At 35.3% G+C, this 24,125-nt stretch overlaps 1 protein-coding gene across 1 annotated transcript in view; it reads left to right on the forward strand.

Moving 5' to 3' along the window:
• OTOG (otogelin) overlaps positions 1 to 24,125 on the forward strand; it is a gene marked incomplete at both ends in the record, with an annotated part of 92,560 nt that overhangs the window by 66,723 nt on the left and 1,712 nt on the right. Inside the window, 18 exons of the mRNA XM_079537080.1 lie at positions 165 to 333; positions 1,246 to 1,382; positions 2,796 to 2,885; positions 3,276 to 3,459; positions 6,215 to 6,435; positions 7,357 to 7,495; positions 9,478 to 9,672; positions 10,249 to 10,461; positions 11,342 to 11,446; positions 11,738 to 11,848; positions 13,108 to 13,209; positions 13,672 to 13,770; positions 14,519 to 14,559; positions 15,638 to 15,713; positions 16,663 to 16,841; positions 18,028 to 18,132; positions 18,596 to 18,715; positions 19,523 to 19,568. Of these exons, the coding sequence (XP_079393206.1) occupies positions 165 to 333; positions 1,246 to 1,382; positions 2,796 to 2,885; positions 3,276 to 3,459; positions 6,215 to 6,435; positions 7,357 to 7,495; positions 9,478 to 9,672; positions 10,249 to 10,461; positions 11,342 to 11,446; positions 11,738 to 11,848; positions 13,108 to 13,209; positions 13,672 to 13,770; positions 14,519 to 14,559; positions 15,638 to 15,713; positions 16,663 to 16,841; positions 18,028 to 18,132; positions 18,596 to 18,715; positions 19,523 to 19,568 (2,332 nt within the window). The remainder of the gene's footprint in view (positions 1 to 164; positions 334 to 1,245; positions 1,383 to 2,795; positions 2,886 to 3,275; positions 3,460 to 6,214; positions 6,436 to 7,356; positions 7,496 to 9,477; positions 9,673 to 10,248; positions 10,462 to 11,341; positions 11,447 to 11,737; positions 11,849 to 13,107; positions 13,210 to 13,671; positions 13,771 to 14,518; positions 14,560 to 15,637; positions 15,714 to 16,662; positions 16,842 to 18,027; positions 18,133 to 18,595; positions 18,716 to 19,522; positions 19,569 to 24,125) is intronic.

Below are 24,125 nucleotides of genomic sequence, written 5' to 3' on the forward strand. Positions count from 1 at the left end.
TCCTCAGAAGGGTCAGATTTTCAACGATGCTCTTTGCTTAAATCTTCCACCGTTGTTGTCATGAGGATTTATAAATATTTGGTGCCTGAAGGATGTGAGCCTCTTTTATGAGCAAATACTATGCATTATTGTGATGTTACTTGTGTCTTTTAAATACGTCTTAGCCACTCACAGAGAATGAGTGCATAAAATACATTTGCTTGGATGGACAACTGATTCAAGTTAATAAGTCACAGAACTGCCCATACAATGCAACTCAACCTAGCTGTGGAGTTTTAGGATACGCTGCTCAAGTAAATGGGGACAAATGCTGCCCAAAGTGGGAATGTGCATGTAAGTTTTAATTACTTGGTTCTTTTGAAGTGAATTTGAGTAACAATTTAATACATGTCTAAGAAGGCAAAGCTCCTATAACCATGGTGAAGAAAAGAAAGATCTATATTGTACAGATTGTTGCTTAATTAAATTTATAATTCTAGTTCTGCATCTAGTTAAGGGAAATGAAAATGCTCCTTTACTGTAGGATAAATATCTTAACTAGCTTCTGGTAACATCAGGAGACTTGTCTAGGTATGACTTAGACCTGTCTTCTGTTTAGTCAGATGAGATACAGTGGATATAGGCAGTGGATTTTGTGGGATATCTTGTATCTACTTCAGGGTGAGAAGTTAATTGTTAACAATTTATGGACTCTAGCAGCATAGCTGTGCTGTAGGCACTCCTACCAATTATGCAGAACTAGGCAGAATGAATCCTAACCTCAAAGAAAATTGAATTTAGTCCATAATGGCAAAATAGTTGTGCAGAGATAAGCAATGTAAATTTCCATTTATGAACTCCAGTCTCTGAAACAGAGCAGTATGACTGTAAAGAAGAGAACTTGAAACAAGATCTCCCTCCTTATGAATGAGACTGGAGAGAAACTAAAGATCTGGCATGGTTCACTGTCATCTGTGTTTTTGCTGGTTTAGGGTTGTGAAAGTTATAAATTTGTGCTGCTAAAAATTGTATGAATAGCAGAGCGCTGTGGATTGTGCCACTGGACTATGTAGAATTTGACTATGCTGTCCATTTACAGGGATGCAATAGTAATAAAACACATCTGAAAATGTGCTAAATATCTGAAACTGTACAGCAAAGAAGTTGGTCTTAGTTCATTGCTATATCTTCATATCTTTGTATTTGGTTACATTTACAGAAACTATAAAATAAGTGAGCAAATACAATTTTTTTTTTTTTCCTTAGGTCGTTGCACAATTTTTTCTGATCTGAGTGTTGTAACATATGATGGAAATCGTTTGGCTTTATTCAAAGAAGCATCATACATTGTTAGTCAAACTCAAGATGAAACTATAACCATCCATGTCCTTGACTGTAGAATGGTAATTATAATTTATCAACTAACGAAGGATGTTGAGTGTTGCTAATAAGATGCATCTTGGGAATGAGTTACACATATATTCCTCTGAAGTGCATCCTTGTCAATAAAACTGCTAGTATGTAATTGTAGTAAATTATTCACTCCTTTGCAATGTCTGTGAATTATACTTGCAATTTTCAGCATTTAAGAGTTGGGTAGAGTTCCTTCGGAAGCAGCAGAAAGGTAGGAGGCAGATCCATGTTATCTTGTATGTAGAATAGACAGTGTTGTGAGCGGGTAAGTGGATGATGTTTATTAGTCACTTTTGTGAGTACCGTCATGTAAAAAGTATTGATGTAGAGTTCTATTTTTTTGTGTATCTAGGTTTACTCAATTTTACTGCACTAAAGAGGCTATACACAGAACTAAAAAGAACTTTCCAAAGGAGCATTCACTCTCTTTACATTTCATCAGGCTATACCTTGCAGAGTAAGGATTCACACACCCGAATTCCCTATATTAATTCAGCTCTAAATTGGTTTCAAGACCAGTACAGTATTTAAATGCACCACTTTTCCGTATTTTCATATGGAAAATTTACTGGAATGACCAATCTTGAGAGCCCTAAAAGTATGTAGTATTGTTAGACTAAATTAGACTACCTTGTACATTACAAGTTTCAGACGGACACAAGTATTTGCTATTTCAGAGAGGAAAGAGAGAAACCCTACGGGATGCAATTACAGAGTATCCTATCCTAATGGATAGTATAGAGGTTGGCTGTATGTTGTGAAGAGTTAATTGCTCATGAGCATTTACAAAATTCTTTTAACCCCAGTTTCTTCTATGAAAGCTAGGCAATTCTGATGTCCATATAGATGTTCATCTCAAGAGTTGGTCGTGAATAGTACCTTATGAAAGTTAATTTCAGAAGCCCAGTATGATTGAAAGGAGAAAGCAGATCTGCTTCTGACTTTCAGAATTTTTGTTCTCCACTGTATTGAATACTATTTAATCCTTTGGAACCTTGAATCTCAACATGTGCATGTATTTCTGATTCATTTCTTCTTTAAGATTCGTTTATCATATCAATTCACCAGTCCTTGTCCCATTTCTGCTCACCTTGGCTATGTAGTTCTTATTTTTCAGTGTCCAAACAGATATTCTCCTGTATCTTTTCTTTTCCAGAATGAAAGAAATAAGAGGTGATACAACACAGTTCGTGAATGCAATAATATTACATTTGTAATATTTTGCAAGAATGCTATCTATTAACCTCGTAGACTGGACTTGAAAGTACAGTAATCAGCAACTTTCTTCACTTCAAAATATGTGCAAACAATCCTCAATGTCCCAGTACCTAAAAATATTAGACAGCTAATGTATACGTTTTTATGTTATAACTATGGCTAATAAATTTTTGCTTTCTCCACAGAATAATTCAAATTCCACTTCCTTGTGCCTGGCAATGTTGAATTTAACCTATGTATCAAACCAAATTATTATCAATCGTTTAAGTAGAAAAGTGAGTATTTTGAGGCTTTTTTTTTCCTCTGCAATTTAGATAGCGTCTTACTTCTGTAATCATCAGCTGCCTTCTCGTGTGTGTACTGAAGATCAGAGTAGGGCATGATAGGAAATGTATTTCATTGTTACCACTTTGGAGTTTAGTAAACTGCTGATAAATTCAGAGTCAAATTATGATAAAAGGACAGTTAATGAGGTAAGTCACAAAGCAAGGCATTTAAAATGACCACTGGTCCCTTTAATGCCTTGATAACTTTGTGGAGATGAGCCTGAGTTCTTTTGAAATTAGTTATGAGTTAGATTCCTACGCTGTTGAAAATCCAGCCATAGTTGTTCTTCTGCAGCATTCGGTGCCTGACATTTAAAATCTTCTCCGTGTGTGTTTTAGATAACAGTAAATTCAAGATTTGCTTGGCCTACTGTTAGAAAATATGGATACAAAGTAGAGGATTCAGGCTTCATGTATGCAGTTGAGACCCCAACAAAAATCAAAATTCAGTGGTTTCACTACACAGGTGTGATGATTATAGAGTTTAATACTACCAGAGAACCAAAAGCTTTGGGACTATGTGGTAAGTATTGAGAACTGCAAAATTAAAGACATTGAGATGCTTTTCTAGGAAGGCACATTTTCCTAACTGTATCTTTTGCTGGATATTGCTTAAAAAAGTTATTGTAGATTATTGCAAATTTTTTAGGTACTATTAACATGAAATGATTCATGATTTCGGTAGTTGTTGACATAAAGCTCAATACCTGTCAGTGTAATCACTTTTTAATGACAGTTCTGCTTTTAACTGTAGCCCGTTTGAATCGCAAGCATGGTTGCTGTAACCAAACCCAAATAAGTCAAGCATAAATCTATAAAGTCAAATAAGGTCATTTAAAGATTTAGTGTTTGCTATCCATCTGATAGGAAGCGATATGTGCTATTTTCAGTATCTAAAGGTCAGAATTCACAGGAACTGTTAACTTGAGATAAGCTATTTTAGTTTATCTGTTAGAAGAAATATTTTAAAGGGAATTTTTGTAATTGTAATGGGTTAAATAACCCTAATGCTGCACTGTCTCAAGTCTGCTGAATCACCTCGTGTAGTTACTTTCTCTTTAAAAACCATGAACTTGAATAATTTAACAGAGCAGTAGCTTTTGTAAGCATGTTTTTCTGTTGTTCTCAATCTTTACTGTGACACCTGAATCTGTAAATTTATCTGCTGTAATTTGTAGCTGGAAAACAAGGTTACAGGGTTCATAATTACAGTGGAAATCTTGCCAGTTTCAGAAAGGGCAAATGCCTGTAGCTCAATATCAAATACCAGTGATAGCTTGGTTGAGTTCCAAGTCCTGCAGACAGTAATGTGCTCCTTGTAAAGGAAGAGAGCTTAAATTTATTGCCATTTTGAAATTGGATTATTATCTGTAATTGCTTCCGTCTTTTTTAACATCATTCTTATTCTATGTGGCTGTTACTGTAATTAGATCAAACAGAAACAAGAATGTAAAGGTAGTATTTTTCAGTGCGTCTGATTCAAACGATTCTTCAAAGTCTGTTTTGCCTTTACGTACTTGATTACTGTAATGGGGAGAATTAGAGACACTACAGTCCTGGTATATGTGGCCTATTAACAAGATGACAGCATACCTCTCTGGCTTCTTTGGAGAATATGCTGTGTTTTTCTAGTATTCATCTCTGCATAAATCTGCGCAGTGCTGTCCACTGGGACTCACCAGAACCTGCTTTAAATGAGGTGGTTGCTCTGCACCTCTTCAGGGTAAATTAATCTATCTGAAGCTCCTGTGCTTGCTGTGCTACTCTGCTTCTTGTATTTGAGTTTTCTCAGAATGTCTTTAGGCTGCAGTATTCATGTATCCCAATTTCTCAGCTTTGTAGAAATGAAGGCACTGTTCCAGATTTGTAGCACCAAGTATCACTTGGAAGGGTCTTTTTCTGACAGCAGTGTATTTTATAGTGACTGGATCAGGCAAAGATGGCAATTGGTGAAGAGCTGATGTGGGAGATGGGGGATGTCACAAAGGAGCAAGGGATTTCTCTGTAGTAACACTGGTGGAACAGAGTGCAAGTGTGTCAGTGATGTAGGTGCAGCCAGATCCAGCCAAGCCAAATGCGAAACTTTAGTTTTGCTGTGTTACATCTTGTCAGTGTACAAGAAAGGTGGAAAACGGTAAATCAGACATGGTAGCATTCCCTTTAAGCCAAGTAATTCCTCTTTTGCTGTATAGGCTCACAACTTCAAAACATTCAAGCAGAAACATTTTTGATTGATTAATATTTATAGCTTCAAAAGCTATTTTACTCTCAGAATGATTACTGTTCTCCTTGATTGTCAGTGGCTTGCTTATAATGAAAAATGCTCAAACAGACCCATAATTATTGAACAGATATCCTTAGAATTGCCATGAAAGTCTATGGAAACATCAGAAGAATGCTTTCTAGAAGTCAATTACAAAATTATCAGCAATTGGGATGAGGAATAAAGAATGGGAGACTGATCTGTTACTCAGTTTTTGTATAACTATTGGCTCTCAAAGATAAAGTATCAGTAAGATGCTCTTGTAATACTTGGATGTTCTGTGTTGACCAAATCGCTCTCTCTGTGTTAGGATTCTTCCTTCATTCCATAGTCTTTTGAAATTGCCAGCTACCTTAATGTAAACAAAAACAAAATGTGATGCTGCCTTGTGTGAATCAAATACAGAAAAGATTGCTTTCTTCTTGCTGTGTGCTGTTATAAATGTTAGCCTGGAAGTGACAAAAGTAACACTTCTAGGTTAGCTCTTATGCACAACGCTGCCCAGAAGCGTAAGTAGAAGAGAGTATTAAATTTTTGAACTGCAGTTTCAGATAGGCATCTTTTTTGTCAATCTTAATTGGAATTTAATGAGAATTGCCTTTTCTGATAACATTTTTCATTTGTCGCTATACATGGTTGTGCTTTGTAACCTTCTTTTATCTTTTTATTTTTTTTTAACATATATATTTTTTGTGCTCGTGCAACTGCGTGGTGAAGGCTGTGTGCCATTGCTGGGATCTCTGAACCTGTCTGGTGTGATAGATCTTGTTTCATGCATGTGCAATTCACAGGTGCATCTTCACTTTCACTTTGTGTCATTTGTGTGCAGTTTGTGTATTTTGATCCTACTAGACTTTCCACATCTGTTGTGTTTTATGAGACTGTACATTTTTTGAAAGTTCCTTGCTTACTGTAAGTTTCTTAAAGGAGTTCACTTTTTGAATGAGGTATTTCAAACGTACTTCAGAATAAACATGTGCGGCGTTAACCAGCTTTTTCTTCTGTTCATACATAGGTTTTTGTGATAGAAGCTTGGAAAATGACCTGATGCTACCCAACAGGACAGTGTTAAGCAAAAGTGATGCTTCATCAACATTTATAGACAGCTGGCAAGTGCCAGACACATTAAAGTATGTTGGAGAAGACAGGCATCAGGAAGCTAATTGTTCAGTCATGGACTGCTCAGAGTGCTTAAGACTGGTGTTGAACCAGACCTTCAGCAGCTGTCATCCTTATGTATGTTAACTATTTTGGAAGCTTACATTTTGGGAGAGATGCAGTTCTGATATACTTTTGTACTCTTGATAATTTAATTAATGTGGAACTACATGTAACCACATCTGTGGAAAGAGATACATACTTTTCTGTATCTACAGTTGCAAGATAAAAAGAATTGAAGAGTGCTGCAGCTTGGTAGGAGAGTTGCAGTAAGCAGCTGACAATTTCAGAATTCCTAATAAATCTCTATTAGTTTTGCTAATAGCATCTAATTTATAAATCAGTCCCAGAAAATTCACTTGGACCAACAGGATGTACAGCAAAGTAAGATGAAGTAATTTTAGTATTTAGTTCTTACTTAAACATTCTGTAATTTAACCAGTTCCAAATCACATTAGATAATGTAAGGGCCTGAATTCTCAAAGGCTGTAGAGAGTAGGAGCTCCAGCTTAGAGTGATGAGAGGGTAGAGCAGAACCTTTACAGCAAACTTAAAGCAAAAAAAAACAAAGTGTAAACAGAAAATATTTATTTGTGCTCATTCAAGAATATTTATCATTTCAACTTTTGTATATTGGTGAGTTTGATGAACAGGAGGCCAAAAACAGACAAAAGCATAGAGGAAGGAAGAACAAAGTTCAATGTGTAATTATGTCTTCTGTTGGAAAATTTCTATAAGCTGTTCCTTTGGCATTTATAATACGTGAAACAGAAGAATATAAGGATGTCTTTTTTTTTCCTCATGCTCAGGAAGCCTTGCTTTTAAATACCAGTAGACTCTCTTTGTAGACCAATAAAGGCTAGCATTTTTTTCTTTTTTACTGTCAGCCAAGAACTTTTTACTTTGCTGTTTGTAGCTGATATTTACAAAGTTCAATTTTTTTTTTGCTACATACCAGAGTCTCTATGAAAATATGTTTTTCATTTTTTTCCTTTTTAGGTTCCACCTGAGATATTCTGTGATATCTGGGTTCAAGATACTGAGTACATTCAAAACCCATGTGTCTCACTAGCTGCCTATGTGGCAATGTGCAACAAATTTAATATCTGTATAGAATGGAGGAGCAACGATTACTGCCGTAAGTATTCCACATGTTTGTGTAACTCTAGTGTATGCTGAGACAAAACCTACCTAGTAATAAGAGTTAGCGTAAATTGGAACTATCTGTGCTCCCTGAGTTCTCAGATACTTTGGAAGTTATTACTGAGATTATAAATTCAGCAGCTTTTATCATATAATTCAAAGTAGCACGTAGAAGGAATCATGCTCATTATGCCCACTTCACAGATGAAAAAGTTAAGCTGAAGTGACTTGCTCATGGGCCACTCTCTGGCTTGCAATGTATTTAATTGTGGAAATTGAATCCTCTTCCGTGCCGTGTTCATTTATCCTAGTCGCTATTCATTAATAAAGCCAAAACACAAGAGAATTGATTTTGGAAAGGAGGAAGCCACAGAAACTTCACTAGTATTTTGAGCTGGCACTTTGAGTCTGCTTGATGCTGCTCCAGAATGCTGCATCTTGACTGGAGAAAACGTTGTAGTAAACGTTGTAGGGAACCTTTGTAATGAAACAGAAAGTAGGGAGTAAAACACTGAGAGCTTGTGGATCCTGTGAGAATCTATTTCCCAAAGGCCAAATGGAATCTGTAGTTGTCAGTGATTCCCTAGGAAAAGTTGTATGCAGTGATAACCCAGAGAGGTCTGCAGTTTCAGTATTGGAAAAGGAAAGACCTGTTGGTCAACAGTGATCACCAGATTGCACAATTGATTGTGCATAGTAATCATAAGAGCTGCCTTGGTAAAAGTGATTTCAGGTGAATATCTGCATACAGGCTCCATGTGGGCGTGTCATAATGAGCTGCAAGTTGAACCAGTAGTCATGCAGTCTAAAGCTTAAAAATGGTCAGATTTAAAACAAAACAAACAAACAAGAAACAACAACAAACCAGCCTCATCACCTCTTCAGTTTGTGTGGTTCTTACTAGCAAACACCATTTTAAAAAGATACCTTACAAAATGTATCTGTATATACAGAGTTAAGTACTGCGCCCACTGCGAGGGGACACATACTCTTATTTTTATACCACAGTGACCTCTGGTGGTGCCTACAAAGGAAGAACCATGAAGTCACATCTGGATTTTGTGATTACTGTGCATCGATGTGCTTTAGAGTGATTTTCAAAAGCCCAAGCTTTTCTATTTACAGGGCTGTGCTAAGTATTTCCTGTGGGGCATTACTGTCATTTATAGCAGGGAGGAACTGAACAGAATTGACCTCCACTTTAATATATAAACTGGAACGTTCTTTACAGTTGAGCAGGTAATCTCCTGTATGAACTGAACATCATCTCATTTGCCATCATTCCAGATTGGATTACTGGGTGACTTACATAGATAAGGATCCTATTGGCTGTTCACAGAACCATATTGTTGGCATTTGTAGTCATTTTCTTTTAGTCATATTTATGTAGCTTGTATACAATTGGCATTTAAACACTATTTTGAACCAATGAAGTATCATAGTAAATTCTCAAAAACTTATTCTGACATATACCCATTCGATACCAAAGAATTTACATTAAAATTATAATGCATGTTCAATTTAATTCTGTTGGTTCACTTTAAAATAACAAACCTCATCCATGAGAGTAATATATGTGGATGTCTGCTAAATATAATCATGAATTCATCCCATTTTTTATTATTCAAGGTAAAACAATGCTGAACTGGACTTTACATTTACCTTTTTTAGTCATAGACTAGGCTTCGTCCATTAGCAATCGCTTTTCTTTGTCAACTGCAAAGTACTTTGAATGTTTAAAAACACTGTATTACCAAACTTAGGTAGATCAGAGTGTAAGAAAAATGAAGTAGAAGTGCTTGCAGAATATTATTATGTTTGAATTCATGTGGAAGGTCTGCGTCAGTGTTTCAGGTTGGCAGATCCTACTGAGTTGGCAGACATCACGAGTTGACAAGGAGACAACAGTGTCTTCCTTTAGGTAGTACATGGCTCATGTGACTACATCTTCAGATGAGTGATTTTTTTCCTTTCTAGCCTTTGCCTGCTCTGAAAACTTCTCCTATCAGGCATGTATAGCTGCCTGTGAGGTTGCAGAGAGTTGTCAGAATAACGAGGTTGCTGCTTTGGACTCAGACACCTGCTTGGTGTTGACAGAAGGCTGTGTCTGTGCTGGAGGGACCATCCTTCACCGAGCTCACACTGCTGTCTGTATTCCTGAAGAAAAATGTGGTATGTTTTGATGTGATTTTCCTCTTTATTATCTTCAAGCTGGGGGTCAGATTCTTCACAATTAATAAATTCATGCCTGGCCTGATGTTGTGAAGGTTTTGCATATATTATTCAGTTGACGATTCAGGAGTTTTAGTAAATAATTAGCTTTACAATTGAGAAAGCATTAAGTGTCCTTGTGACATAGCATTTTGCTTACTTTTCTGAGCTGGAAGATGCTCTTCAAAATGGTTGTTTTTGCTTATGCACTCCATTATTGGAAGTATGTTAGTCTTAGCCCCCTTTTCACCTAGCCTTTTGCCAAGGAGTCCAACTATTGATATTAAATGGCAATCAAAAGCTTTGTAACAGTGAATTATATGGTTTGAATTATTTATGTCTTTCGTTCTTTTTGTGTTCATTTATATTTATTCTCATTACAATTCTACTTGAAGACACCATATTGTGGACAAATACTTAACACAAATCTTAAAGATGCCATTTATTATAAACAAAATTGCATAAAGGACTGTAATTAATAATAGCTTTGGAAATAAAAAGGAATTACTTCAATTTTCTGTTGTCCTCATTGTCTAGCTTGTACAGACAGCTCAGGAGCACCTCATGCAATAGGTGACATCTGGAAAACATCTTTGAGTGGATGCTGCATGGAAAAATGTGTTGACACTGAGACGATTATTCCAGTGGAGTACGACTGTTCTGATAGCCACAATTTTGACTGTCAGAGATTTGCAGAAGTGGTCTTGCTTGTTCCTGGTGATCAGACATGTTGTCCTCAGAAGACCTGTAGTGAGTATTCTTTAATGGTTACAATTAGATTACAATTGTTCTTGGACAACAAAAGGACGGGGCCCCGGGCAGCCTGGTCTGGTATTAGATGTGGAGGCTGGTGGCCGTGCATGCGGCAGGGGGGTTGGAGCTTCATGATCTTTGAGGTCCCATCCAACCCAAGCTACTCTATGATTCTATGACTATGATGCTCACTGAAATACATGGATAATCTTTCCTGTGGTTTGTTGTCATGTTACCTTATTTTTGAAGCGAATGGTAATTATCTGAATTCATAAGTTGTGAAGAAAACTGAAAACTTTTTATCACTGACTCAGAATCTAGTGGGATTTATCAGAGAGGTAGGAGGAGGGGACACATTTTAAAAGGAGTTAAATAGCTCTGTGATTATTTGGTATGCATTTATTTATCTCAGCAGTACAGTCTAGTGATACACTTTTAACATCCAAATACAAATCAGTGATGTAAGTAATGACTAGAAAAAAAAAGATTAGATGTTTGTGTATGTGTTTTACAAATTTAGCAGTAAAAAAAGGATATAAAAGCTTTTATTCATATTTAGGTTAGAAAATTCATCTTGAAAACAAGTTGCAGAGGGTTTTACTCTTTTTGCCATCTGGGTTGATATAGTTATCATGAATTTTCCACTGGAATTGCATTTATTAAGTGGAATTTCCAAAACAACTCAACTGTAGCTTGATTTTTACCTCAAGAGAGTGAGGCTAGACAATTCTGAACATAATCTGAGGGGTTTTTGCTAATTTGTTGTGGTTACTCAGAGATTTGTGTTATCAGACTGCAAATACTGCTTGCCACTACTCCATTTATAAATGCATAAAGTAGTTTAGATGTTTTTTTTTTCTTTCCTTTTATGAAATAGTTTGTAATCAGAGCCTATGTGAACCCCTAATCCCAGAGTGTAATGGCTTGGAAAAACTGGTCACTTACTACAATGAAGAATCCTGTTGTCCCAACTATGTTTGCGGTAGGTGACAGTAAACTAAATAGATCAACTTATAAGCAAAAATGAACTTAGTATAGAAACCATTTTTAAAATGTCAGCTTACAAAACTTTCTTTCATCTAAAAACTCATGGTTGGAACACGCCTCAGTGCAGACATAACGGAGTCCTGCGTTCAAGGATCAGGCGAGAATGTGTGCATCACTCTGTCATAGAAAGTTCTGTAGTACTTCAGTTTTCTCATTTCTTACTGATGTAGCAATACAAAATGGGAATGATGTACATAAATAAATAAATCTGTTGTGCTTGTTTCAGAATGTGATCCAGCAAAATGTGAACCAATGGAGCACATGCCAAGCTGTCAAGAGGATCAAACACTTATTGCTGCTCGGGTGGAGAGTACATGCTGCATATCCTATATCTGTGGTATAGAATCTTGGCTGGTTGAATCTCTAAGAGTTTTAATGCATGTGATGATATCTGCTAAAACTTAGCAGTTAAGATTACTCGTACTTTCTTGAGCTCTCCCAGCATAGTAAGGCTTGAAAGTGGTTAAGGAAAAGAGCATTAAGTTTATAGGACATAGGTAATGACAACTACCATCAAGTGTCATAAAGTGGCTTTGTGTAGCTGAGTAGTATTTTTAGGTCAAGTAGAAGATTGATGATGTACTACATGAATTAATGATTTGCCTTTGATCTTGGCCTTTGAGAGACTGACCATGCATTGTATGCAACTGTGGTTGATTGTTTTCCCTAAAGAAAGGCTGAAATTATATATGCTCTGGCTCTCTGTATCCTGTTGTTGTATCATCTATGGCCTATTTTAACTTGATGGTAAATATCCGATATAAAAGTATTATGCAAATTTGTTCAATTTTCTTGGGATTTGGTCCTTACTAACTTAATATAGTAATAAAATGGCACTTTTGGTATCAGTTTAGGAGTTCTATTTGCTATCAAGTAGATGTTTTCTTCATGATATTAAGTTTATAATTATATATCCCATATGTTTCTCTTGAATGGGTTCTGTTTTTGAACATAGAATTCTGTGAATCACAGACTGATTCATCTTGATTAGCATTTGTGTGCAAAATTTGAACCTTAAAAGAGAACAAGAGAAGTCTGAAATAAACTTCTGTCATTTACAGTATTTAGGAAGCACTCTGAACATGTTACAGTAGTGTTCTACCTTTGACTCTTGTTTATCCATGTAACATCCTTCTGTTTCTTTTTTTTGATATAATGAATCTTTGAGCTGGTATTTGCACAGAATATATCTGCTGTGATTTTGCCGTGTGTTTAAGTGGGAGGATAAAACCGGGATCACTTTTAACTGCCTTTAATTGAGGGTCAAAGGTACTGTATTTGTAGCAGAGGAAGCATTCCTGAAAATAGGTCCTGATTGGAGAGAAAAACCAGCAAAATTTTTCACAACAAAAAGTGTGGAGAGAAAGTCCTGTTCATTATGATCTGACACAGTTACTATATTTATTATTTTTTTTAAGCAGATGACAAAGAAAAGGCAAGCTGCACTGAAAATTAGCGTCTTCTGTATGGGAGGAACAACTTTACAGTACATCTGCTCTTTTTAATATGTCTGTGAGGAACTTAACGGGCGTGTGTTTCTAGGCAGTGATAAAATTTCTTCCTGTGTTTTAGATTTAATTTTTTTTTTTTTTCTAGCATGTGGGGCTTGCTCTGATAATATACCCAAATGTCAAGAAGGAGAAGTTCTTATTGTGGATGACAACACTACAGAAAGGTGTTGCCCTACCTACCAGTGTAGTAAGTTTGACTTGATTTTGTTATTTTAGGTAATAGAGAACATGGCAAATTTTGTAGTGTGGATGTTCAGTGCAAAAAAAAAAAAAAAAAAAAAGGTGGATTAGAGATACAGCTTCACTGCATATGAGCAAGCAATCATCTGCTTACTCTTTTAAAACTTCACGTGTCTGAAGCATAATCTGAATATCTGTATCATGGAGACAAACTTCATACCCCAAATTCTGGAAATATTTAATTTTGGCTTATTTTATTAAATATTTATTTGGCTGTGTTAAATATTCAGTTAGGGTAGCTGTGTTCCACACTACTGATGGCTAACAAATTTCAATCATCAGTCTATTCAACTAACGTGTTTTCTAAAGGTTTCATTAAATAAACCATTTAGTCTCTCTTGATTCATATTTCTACTCATCAAAATATGACATCCTTGTTTTTACTGGACTTTCTTTTCTTTAATTTTAGTTTGTGAAGTACATCGTTGTCCTGAATTCAAATGCATGCTAGGCATGTCTTTGGTGGAGGTATGGAGCCCAGAGAAGTGCTGCCCCTTTCGGACATGTGGTAAAATGACTAATTTTCATTTTAGTTGCCTTAGACAATAAAACACAGGAGCTTTGGCAACTTGTATTTAAGTCTAAGACTTTATTAAATACATGAGCCAATGATGATGTGATATGCATACAAGCCAGTTTTATAAGGGTGTCTTACTCATGAACAGATGAGATTGTAAATCATCTCATGGTAAAGAGCTTGAATCTGCCTGGTTTGTTTTTTTTCTTGCTTCATGAGGATGATAGCATACTGTAGAATTTGTCCATCCAAAATGGGTGACTTCCTATTTTGGCATTTTCTTAACAGTAATTTATTTATGGCTTAAAAAAAAGGGTGAAGTGTCTATGGGTCAGGAATTTTCCAGTTTACAAGGGTGGCAGTGCAACTGTTTATTATGCACTAGACACAATTCTCCATTGCTTTGTGTTGTTTATGAAGACTGTCAACACTGCAAGGAAGCAATAGGCTGCAATGATCATATTTTTATCAGTATATTCAGACAGACTGTAGATAATAAAGCACTGCAATTTTTTCTAAATGGATAAAGGTGGTCACAGAAGCTGGAATTCATTTTTATGATGGATTAGCAATCAGACATAATTCTGGACTCCCCAAGTTATGTATTTCAAATAGCTGCAAAGCTTCTTCAGTGATGACTCGAAAATGTGGAGCTTCTTTTTTCTTTGATGCTCTGTTTAGAAGAAATGGTATATAGATTTTTTTTAACCATTGTTTCTGTAATTGTGTTTTGTTTTAGAATGCTCATGTGAAACGATCCCCAAACCTCAATGCAAACTGGTATGGAATCTACCTCATCTGTCAGAATTCTTTTATAATTTTCTCATGGAATCAATCAGTATTTTATTAAAAGTTAAATGTGTCATTCTCTTTTATTGAAATTGTTTTACTAGAAGCTAGATCACTTTTTAAGAAGTCAGATTTAAATGTCCTGCAGAATAAAATGACCGTATGACACTGATATTTCTTCAGATTTTTTATTGCCTGTGGCCCCTGAGTATTCATGGAATGGATCTACTTTCATGCTTTTGAATACATAATCTTGTTCTTCAGTTATCGTACAGTGCATCAGTGTTTTGTTAATCCTATTTGTCATAGTGACAAATAGTCAAGTTAGTATGTGCTCATCTGTAGCACGTACTCAAATCATTGACTCATCACAGTGTTTTTTAAGTTGTATTCCACTGTGACTTGTTCTGCACTACAAAAATGCTTATTAGCATTATTGGGTTAGGTTCTCAGTCAATATCAGATATTTTATCCAGAAAACAATGCTGCAAAGGGAATAATTAATGAAAAATCTAATTGGAAACTCTCTGGATACTGTACTTAGATTTTCTTGAGGGTTTCTAGTTAGTAAACTTCAAAAGGCTTTGCAAATGATGTTGTTGTTAGTATTTCCATCTTACAGATGAAGAAACTTAGGCACAAGATATTACAAGGTACTAGGAAAGTCTTGATTTTCATCTATGTAAACCAGTAAAAAGTACAGCCATACAAGCATAATACTACTTGTGTCTGTTAAGTCAATGCATGCAAAAATAAACTCCATATTGCTTGGAGAGTTCTGTATAAAAGCAAGCTACTGCATTTCTTTTTTTTTGTCTTAAATGTTTCCTGTACTGACACCGATAATGGCTCCTATTTTTCAGATGTAAAACAAAAATAACAAATATAGTATTTGCTTTTCATTACTAAATTAAATATCACTATGGAAGAGCAAAGTGAATTCTAAAGTAGTTACTGGGTGTCAAGAGATACTGCTACTTGAATCCCAGAGGAAAGATGTGTAAAGTAAAAAGATACAGATGAGCAAACTGTCATTCCACTTCTCTTTTTTCTGCTTTTACATCCACAGGGACAGAAACTTCAGATAGATGAACAATTTCAGAACAGTTCAGAAAATATATGTAACTGTGTTAAATACAAATGTGGTAAGTCCAGAAATAATCTAATTCAAAGAAATACCCTTTCAAGTGTAAAATAAAATTAGTAGTTATAATTTGGATGTTTCAGCTTTGCACATGGTACATAGGAGGAAAGAATTGACTGACATAATTCACAAATAGCAGGAAAGGGCAAGAGAATAGGATCACTCACTAAATACTTGGTTGATTATAGCCTATCCTTGGATTCTGTTAGTTCCTGTAGCAAAGTCTGTGCACAGAAATAGTAGACAGAATTTGGGAAATGTTGGGTGGTGTTCACTGAGCAGTCTGTGCATTAGTGAGCTGGATGGAGAACTCCAGCAAGAGACTAAAATCCATACTTGATGTCTAGGAGTAGCCCCATTAGCCCATTTTGAGGTTACTCGGGAACTGGTTAGATACACTTACATGTTTTATGTGAGCAAGGAGCTGGTATTCAGTGCCATGCAGAGCTCGTCTTGGAGCATGCCCAGTAGTGCCAGAGAAAACTAATTCTGTGGGGCACGCAGCTGGCTGACAGTTGAGACTGTCTCTGCATAGATTTCTGCAACAAAGATACATACTTCTGAGCTAATTGTGCTCTATTCCCTCCATAATCAGTGGGGAGAAATAGACATTTACCAGGCACAATTCTTCTTACCATAAAGTAGAATTAAAGCCAGTTGAATTCTCCACTGTCAATTTTGTGGTGCTGCTGATAAAATGTTAAATTCATGAGGAATTATGTTTGAAGTAATTTGGCAACTGTAGTGAAACATTAGGCTATTATTATTAGCAGTTGAAAATCTGAAAATTTGAAAATCTCTCCCATAATTGTTGAAGAGGTAGAGTAGCTTTTTCCATGCCTATTTTACTCTTTGAAGCATATTTATTTAATGTTTTGGATACCAAGATAATTGTACTGAGTTTGTTGGTGTTTTTTCATTTTTTTCTGTGTGTGCTTTTTTTCTTGCAGTGAGAGACAAAGTTTGCCTGAGTAATGAGAGAGGTGTGCTGCTGCCTGGACAGACAATTGTGGAACGCAGTCTAGATGGCATTTGCCATATTTCTTACTGTACAAATGTGATTGATCCTTCCACTAAGTACTACAGAATAAACACTTCTTCAGTAGCCTGTGCTGTCAAGTGCAAAGCTGTAAGAAATTCAGATTCTAGACATGTATATTGTGACTGGTATTTTTAATTACTATTTTTTCTTGAGTAGACTGTAGTCATGAGAACAAGATGGAATAAGTAACTGTGAGACCCCCCCCCCCCTCTCCCGCCAGTGATTTACTACCTATCTTGGATAGAAGTTTATTGAAATCTCTCTCCCTTCACTGTTTTCCTGGAATATAATCTGTTTATGCTGTCTTTGTTTCTGCGTGTTGAATGTCATAAATTCATGAAGTGTTTTATTACATGATTTACTCTCTCCATAAATTACCAATTTTGATGAATAATAAGTACCATAAATGGATAAAATACCAGGTGCCTGGCTGAGGCACAGAACAGATACAATTAAGTCATTAATAATCACACTATTGCTCCTCTTTGGAAAGACAAGAGGACCTTATTTGATCTTAATTTTCTTAAAACTGCAATTGTATTTAGGGAGAGTTGAGCACTAGCCCTATGGAGAGATGGCTTGAAGGTTTGGACAGTTTTATTCTCACTGAGAATAAAGAAGGTGACAAGCTGTGTTACCATCTCATGCATTTGAACGAGCTGCTGCAGGGACCCAATGCTCAGCAGGGTCCCATACAGAGTAGCAGTGGACTAAGGGACTAATATCATACTGCCTCTGTGAATCTTTAGCTTTAGCTGTGTTCTGCTGGCACAAATTGCCAGACATAGCAGCCATTAGGTCAGTAAGAACTGAGAAGAGAATAATCAGAAGAATTTTAAATGCGATGAAAACAGCTACGTTAAATTTGGAAATGATATCTTGGTGGTTTTTTTACAAACCATGATACATAACCATGGGAATATTATATGGATTACTTTTCAAATTATGTTTTTGCTTGTTATCTAATGTGTAAAAAGTTAAAATTTCAATGGTTGTTGATGTAAGTTGTCAGACTAACATTTAAAAATTATAGAAAGACTAGTTAATTCTATGAGCTGGATCGTCTTCTCATTGTAGTTAGCATCAATGGTATTTCATATTTTATAAAAGGTTCCTGAACATACAGAGCATACAAGCACAAACTGTGTGCTTTGAAAGTTATTTTAAAACTGTCTCTAAAATAAAATACCCCTAAGAAATCTGCCCATTACTTTAATAAAATGTCAAGTTGCTCAGTAGTTTCATACAAGGAATAATCTGTTTATATTGGCAGAACCAAGTCTATCAACCTCCAAAGGATTTAACAACTTGCTGTGGTAGCTGTAAGAACATATCATGTCTCCACACTTTCAACAATGGCACAGTTTCCAATTTTAAGGTAAGTTTATAAATCCCTCAAAGTATTCAGAAGTAAAGAAAAAAAAAACAGATAATACTATACACGCGTTCCCAAATAAACTGTGCAAAGAAGAGATACTTTTGGCTAAATACTAGGAATAATTTTGCATTTACTCAACATTATTTTTTGGAGTGTCAATCATATAGCTGTCTACAAGGATTAAGGAATTTTGATACTTATTAATTATTATTATTTATAATTATATATATTATATATATTATTATTAATTTTGATTATTGGAGAATAATAGCTTGACTATTTTAGAACCTCCTTACATGATCTAATAGACTTTAAAAGAACTTTAAGGTGCATCCAAATCATATTTTGCTCTATTACTTTTGTTTCAGACAAAGTTTTATTCAGTGGAATTGTATAATAAATATTTGTAGTACTGTTTTTTCTGAGTTGCTGAGTATAGATTCTGTCTTAACATTTTTAACAGCCTGGTAGTACTTGGATTTCAAACTGCATGAGGTATGAATGCATAAACACAGCAATCGGATCAGTTCTGGTTGCATCTTCAGTTGGCTGCCCACCCTTTAATGAAACCGAATGTGTAAAGGTCAGTGCTTAATACGTTGCTTACATTCCACCTATGATTCATGACTTCATGAAAAGATTAACATTGACAAAGGATTCTCTGACCTCAAGAAGGGAGACATTCGTAAGTTCTTGCAATGCCTGGAGTTTTATCCAGATATTTGAAGATGTAAAACTCTAACTATACATGTACAGCATGCCACCAGACTCCCCATTTACACAGCTGCAGATGCTGCATTCTGAGAAGGTATTTTCACTTCTCCTGGAGGTTTGTAACATCAAACTAGTTCTTCATGCAGCTGTCTGAACTTGGATGATTTTCTGGGTTAAATAACTTTATAACTGACTTCATCTGTAGCGATTTATTACGGTGGTAAGGAACGTTGAAGAACAGGAAAGATTGTCCAAATATCATTAAAATTTTCAACATTCAGACATAAGGCTTTTGGGACTAGATTTGCAGGGGAAGCAACAGTTCTTTTAATTTGTGAAATTATTTTGGACTAAGTGCCAGCAAATGTATGCAGGGAACAACTCCATTTCACTCGAATTCTACATTTACATGGTACACAAGCAGGGAGCAGTCCTAGAATAACTAGGTGGTTATAGTTCTTTGTTACTGATAACAATGGATTGGTTTTTCAGAGAGAATCTTTTGCCCATGCAAGGTTATAAAAATATATTTGTATTAAATTTGTAAATTTCTATTAAATGTAAATTTGTAGAGCTTTCCTAATAAAGACTTCCCTGGTAGCGAAGACATGCAGATATACGTGAACAAATGTTTGAAAAAATTGACTTTTTTTTCCCTGTCATCTTTCTTGATCAGGTTGGAGGCTATGTTGTACCATTCCTGGAAGGATGTTGCAAAACATGTAAGTGATTAATGAAGCTCACAAATTTCCACTTACTGAGACTCACCAGACTGTCTGATCTGTTGTTACTTCAGAAATATGTTTGATTCCTTACTGCCTGGAAGCTTGATTCTGATCACAAAAGATGTGCTCTTCTCAATCACATTTATGTGAATACTAATTAAGCTAGTGCAATTAAACCAGAAAAAAGTGGTTTAGCACTGAAGGATTTACTCCAGTGACACACACTCTGGCTGGCCAAGTCTCTAACCTTGGTATCTTGAGTACTTTCTTCTTCTCATGTAAAACTCTTACAAATAATTTTTTTATTTATTATTATTTTTATTTTTATTGTATATATATTTAATTATTATTTTTTATTTATATATTATTAATATACTGCCTCTAATGCTACTGTATTTTGGAATGTGCCTTAAAAAATGCTTCAGCTACACTCACCTCTTCATATCTGGCTGAAAAAAAAAAAGAATTTATCTATGCTGTTTGTAAGTTAACGCTGCAAATACTTAACTAATTATAATGTAGTCTTGGATTCTGTTAATAGACACATTTCAAAAGCTTTCAAGCAATGTCTTTTAAAATAACTTAGAAAAAAAACCACCCTTACCTGATACCAAGATCTGTTTTTATGTCTATGAGAGCTAGTAAAGGGGTTCTGGAAAAAGTAAAATAATTCTTTACAGAACGTTTTCTAAATTTCATAATTCTCAACTACAAATCATGGCCTAAGTACCCTTTTTCTTCATGTCCTGGTACATAAATATATGTAACTGGGGCTCATGCAGTGAATGAGCCCAACACCTAACCTGTAGAAATTACGTTCTAATTCTTGAAGTTGACCACCTTAAAAGCAGTGTAAAAGGAGATTTGTTTTACTGGACAGTATTACATTATCTTTTTAAAAAGTACAAAATTCTTATTCTATTTGCGTAAGTGGGTGAAATAGGAGATAAACTGTAGGAGAGAGTTGGAGAAATGTGCATATCCTACTGGTTGGGATAAGACTTGATCGTGACTACCAGCTATGACATTCAGAGTTACTGCAATGAGGTATACGTTGTGAGTCAGGACACACTTTTTCATTTCATTTATTACGTATTACGCGCTGTGGTACAGAGCTGCTTGAAATTATAGATTGCTTTTTTTTTCTGCTCCCAATCACCGTAAGGTAATAGTACTACATCTTCGTGATTGAAGATGAAAGATTCATCTTTCATTGTAATGGACCTGTGCTTTAAGCACTTGTTCCCAGTTCTTTAGCTGACTCTCGATTGGCTCTTTGAGATTGGTTCTTTGAGATTATCTGACATTATTGTTCCGTGCCTTACTAGCCAGACAAGCCAGTTTCTGAACAAAACTTATTAACACAGCTAAAACTATTAAGCTGATTCTGATTTTCAGCAAGGCAGAAGATACTACTAATATATTTAGGAGGGATCATAACCACACTCTTAATTATTTAAGACAAATTAAACTTTTTAATGTAGGCAGAATAGAAAATTAGTGGTTAATAGAAAATTAACCACTTAAAAATAGCCACTGACTTTGGAGATTTGCTTTTACAAGTATATTCATGTTGTTGATTTCACAGCTGTTTATAGATAGCATGGCCAGTGAATCATGTAGTTAAGTCTGACTCAGAACAAATCTGGCATGAGAGCTATCAGTCAATTGTTATTGTGTGAGACACTTTATGAGAAGGGTTATCAGCATACCTTTTTTTTTTTTTTAAATACTTTATGATTAGAAATCGTTGTGATGTTTGCTTTCATTTTAAAAAATGAAGCCCTCTCTGTAAGCCTCAAGAGTTCCACAAAAATCCAAAGAGTTTTTTTTTACCAACATGGGTAGGAAAAAAAAATACTGTTTCTTTCTCACAGTCCCAGAGAGCAGCTTAAATCTGGGATACTAGATAGTCTTAGTTATACTGACATAGATCAGAAATAACTTTTTTTAAGATACCTGGGCTTGAACCAGTTAAACAAATAAAAGTAATAGAGCCATGATGTAATGCAGCATTCTTAGTGGTATGTTTGAATTGTTCCTGGCTTTGACATTATGCATTGCAAATAGTACACAGACTTTTTAATGTTGAATTCCTTTCTCAACTATGTTGAAATCTAATAGCTTCAAAGTGTTTCATATTGATAGGGAATCCTTTGTAACATATAAGCTGTTCAACATGTAATATTCTTACCAGGTTCTTCCGTGTCAATGCTCCTCCCATTCCCTGTTAGCCCAGTCACTCCTACAGCCTATGCTAGCTGTAATAAAGGTACATTTTCCTGAAATTAGTAGAATCAACCCAAACAGCATCATTGTTGATTTCCAACAATGTACTCCCTGATAGGAGCATCAGGCCTTATGTCATCCGGTTATACCAAAAGCTGCAGTGTAGTAGAGCTGCTTATGGTTCAGAATGGCTCACGTTGTGGTTTGGTTTTGTTTTTCATTTTGCACTGCGTGGGCAGTGCATTGTTGTTAGCCAACAATATACTGTTGGTAGTAAGCACTCGCGTAGTCTTTAGCTTGCTGCATGTGTAAATTATTGTCTTTGAAAAACGTATGCTAATTCCATTATGTGTATGGTGCTGTAGAACATAGACACTAATGGCTTTGCTTGTTAAAGTTAATTGAATAAATAACTTTTTTGCATATGCTGTTTCATATAGCTTTGCCTACAGTGGCATATTTAGTAGAAGCAGCTCATTTCTTTCCCTGCTGTAGTAGGGGCAGTTTACTGAAAATAGCAAGCCTGTGCTTGCTCCATGAAAACTGGAGATTTTATTTGTTGTGTTTAATAGAGGATGATAACTTCTAGAGTTGTAAATGGTATGAATGCGGTTAGCTTGGCATTTATTTTGTGAAAACATCTCTCTGTATTTCTGTAAGAAAAACAGTGTTGACTGTAATTTTGTACATTGCTGAGTGACACATTTTTCATTAAACTGCGCTCCTGATTCTAGGAATACTCCATTGAAGTCTGTATTACTCCTTTAAATTGACATCACTTTAAATGACAGAGCTGTTGAATCAACTCAACATGAAAAAGAAATTCATTAACACAACCCATACAAGAAAATTTTCACATGTTTTGAAAGGCTCTTCAGAGAAGAGTATACCATAGTTAGAGCTCATTAAAAGCCACTGGACATTAAAATACATACAAGGAAATACTTTATATATTTATTTCTATGTGAAATGTGATGCAGTTTTGCTGTAGCCCAGATGAAGTCATAGCCACAGCTGCACTGATTTCTGCATCCTACACACCATATGTAACGTAAGAGAAGAAAGTACATGAAAAAGACTGAGAAACGTAAAACAATGGTGAGTTTTTTATATTCAAAAGTATTTTTTTCTTCTTTTCTCAATTTCTTTTTTTACCTAAGGAAATATAATTCAATAATAGTTGAGCACTAGCAGCTATTTCTTGATTGTAGATGTTAATTTCCTTCCAGGAAAGTTCATTGCTATCCTTTCTTTCAGATTCTAGAAACTTATGCTATGCCTAGAGTCAGTAGCAGGTCCTCAAGTCCTTATGTTGTTTGAAAAGTGGAGAAAAAAAAAAAGAAAAAAGAAAAAAAACAAAACAAACAAAAAAAAAACACCCCCCCCCCCAAAAATTCACAAAAAATATTTCTCTTTTGGAAGCAGTTTTAACCTGAGTTGACAGTGATTAGAGCAGGAAACTGGACATTGGGCATGAAGATGCAATAAAACTCTGTCACACTTTAGTATTAGACATTGGTAAAGCCAATGGGTCTTTAATTGCCCTGGCTTTTCTGAAGCTAACACCTTTGGTTTGCTTAGCTGAAAGAAAATGCAGTTTTCTAAGTAGAGAGATGTGGGAGTGCATCATGCTGTGTAAAATATGTTAAACTGTGGAAGCTTTTATAGTGGAATGAACTATTTGTTTTTCTTGCAGATCTTCAATGTGATGTGATTTCTTCAACATAGAGAGGATCACCTTGAGAAAATACTGTGCTTTCTGATTTCAGACAACTGAATTTTAGACTGAACTTCGTTGCTTTTCTTCAAAATGCCCAGGATTCTCTCTTTAAGTCAAGTTTAATTGCTTCTATTTCATTTCTTAATATCTTTTGTTATTTCATCACATACTTTGTAAACACTTTTGTGAGATAAAATGAATGCAAATGAAAATGTAAATAAAATATTTAATTTATTCATCTATGTTCTTTTTCTTATTTAAAAAAAAATATGCAGAATCCCCCCCTCCCTCCCCCCTTCCCCCGCCCGCTCCCTCTGCTGAGCCCTAATTACTTTCAGATCCTGGTGTTGTGTTCATTTTAAAGCTTATTTACATCACTGGAATTTGGTTATTACTATTAAGGTTTGATTTATTTAATAGAAAATGCAGTTCATGCATCTTGAAAAAGCCATTTCACATGAGTAATTGATCAGTTTTACAAAATTTTGTGAAAGACAACATAGACTTACTCTGTAAAAAGATTCTGAATGAAGAATAAAACTTTCAGAGATACAAGATAATGGAGATACAAGGAGATGTATTTTAATGAGTGAACTAGAATGTTT

This window comes from Tetrao urogallus (assembly GCF_951394365.1).
Source record: "Tetrao urogallus genome assembly, chromosome: 6".
In the NCBI taxonomy this organism is placed as follows: Eukaryota; Metazoa; Chordata; class Aves; order Galliformes; family Phasianidae; genus Tetrao; species Tetrao urogallus.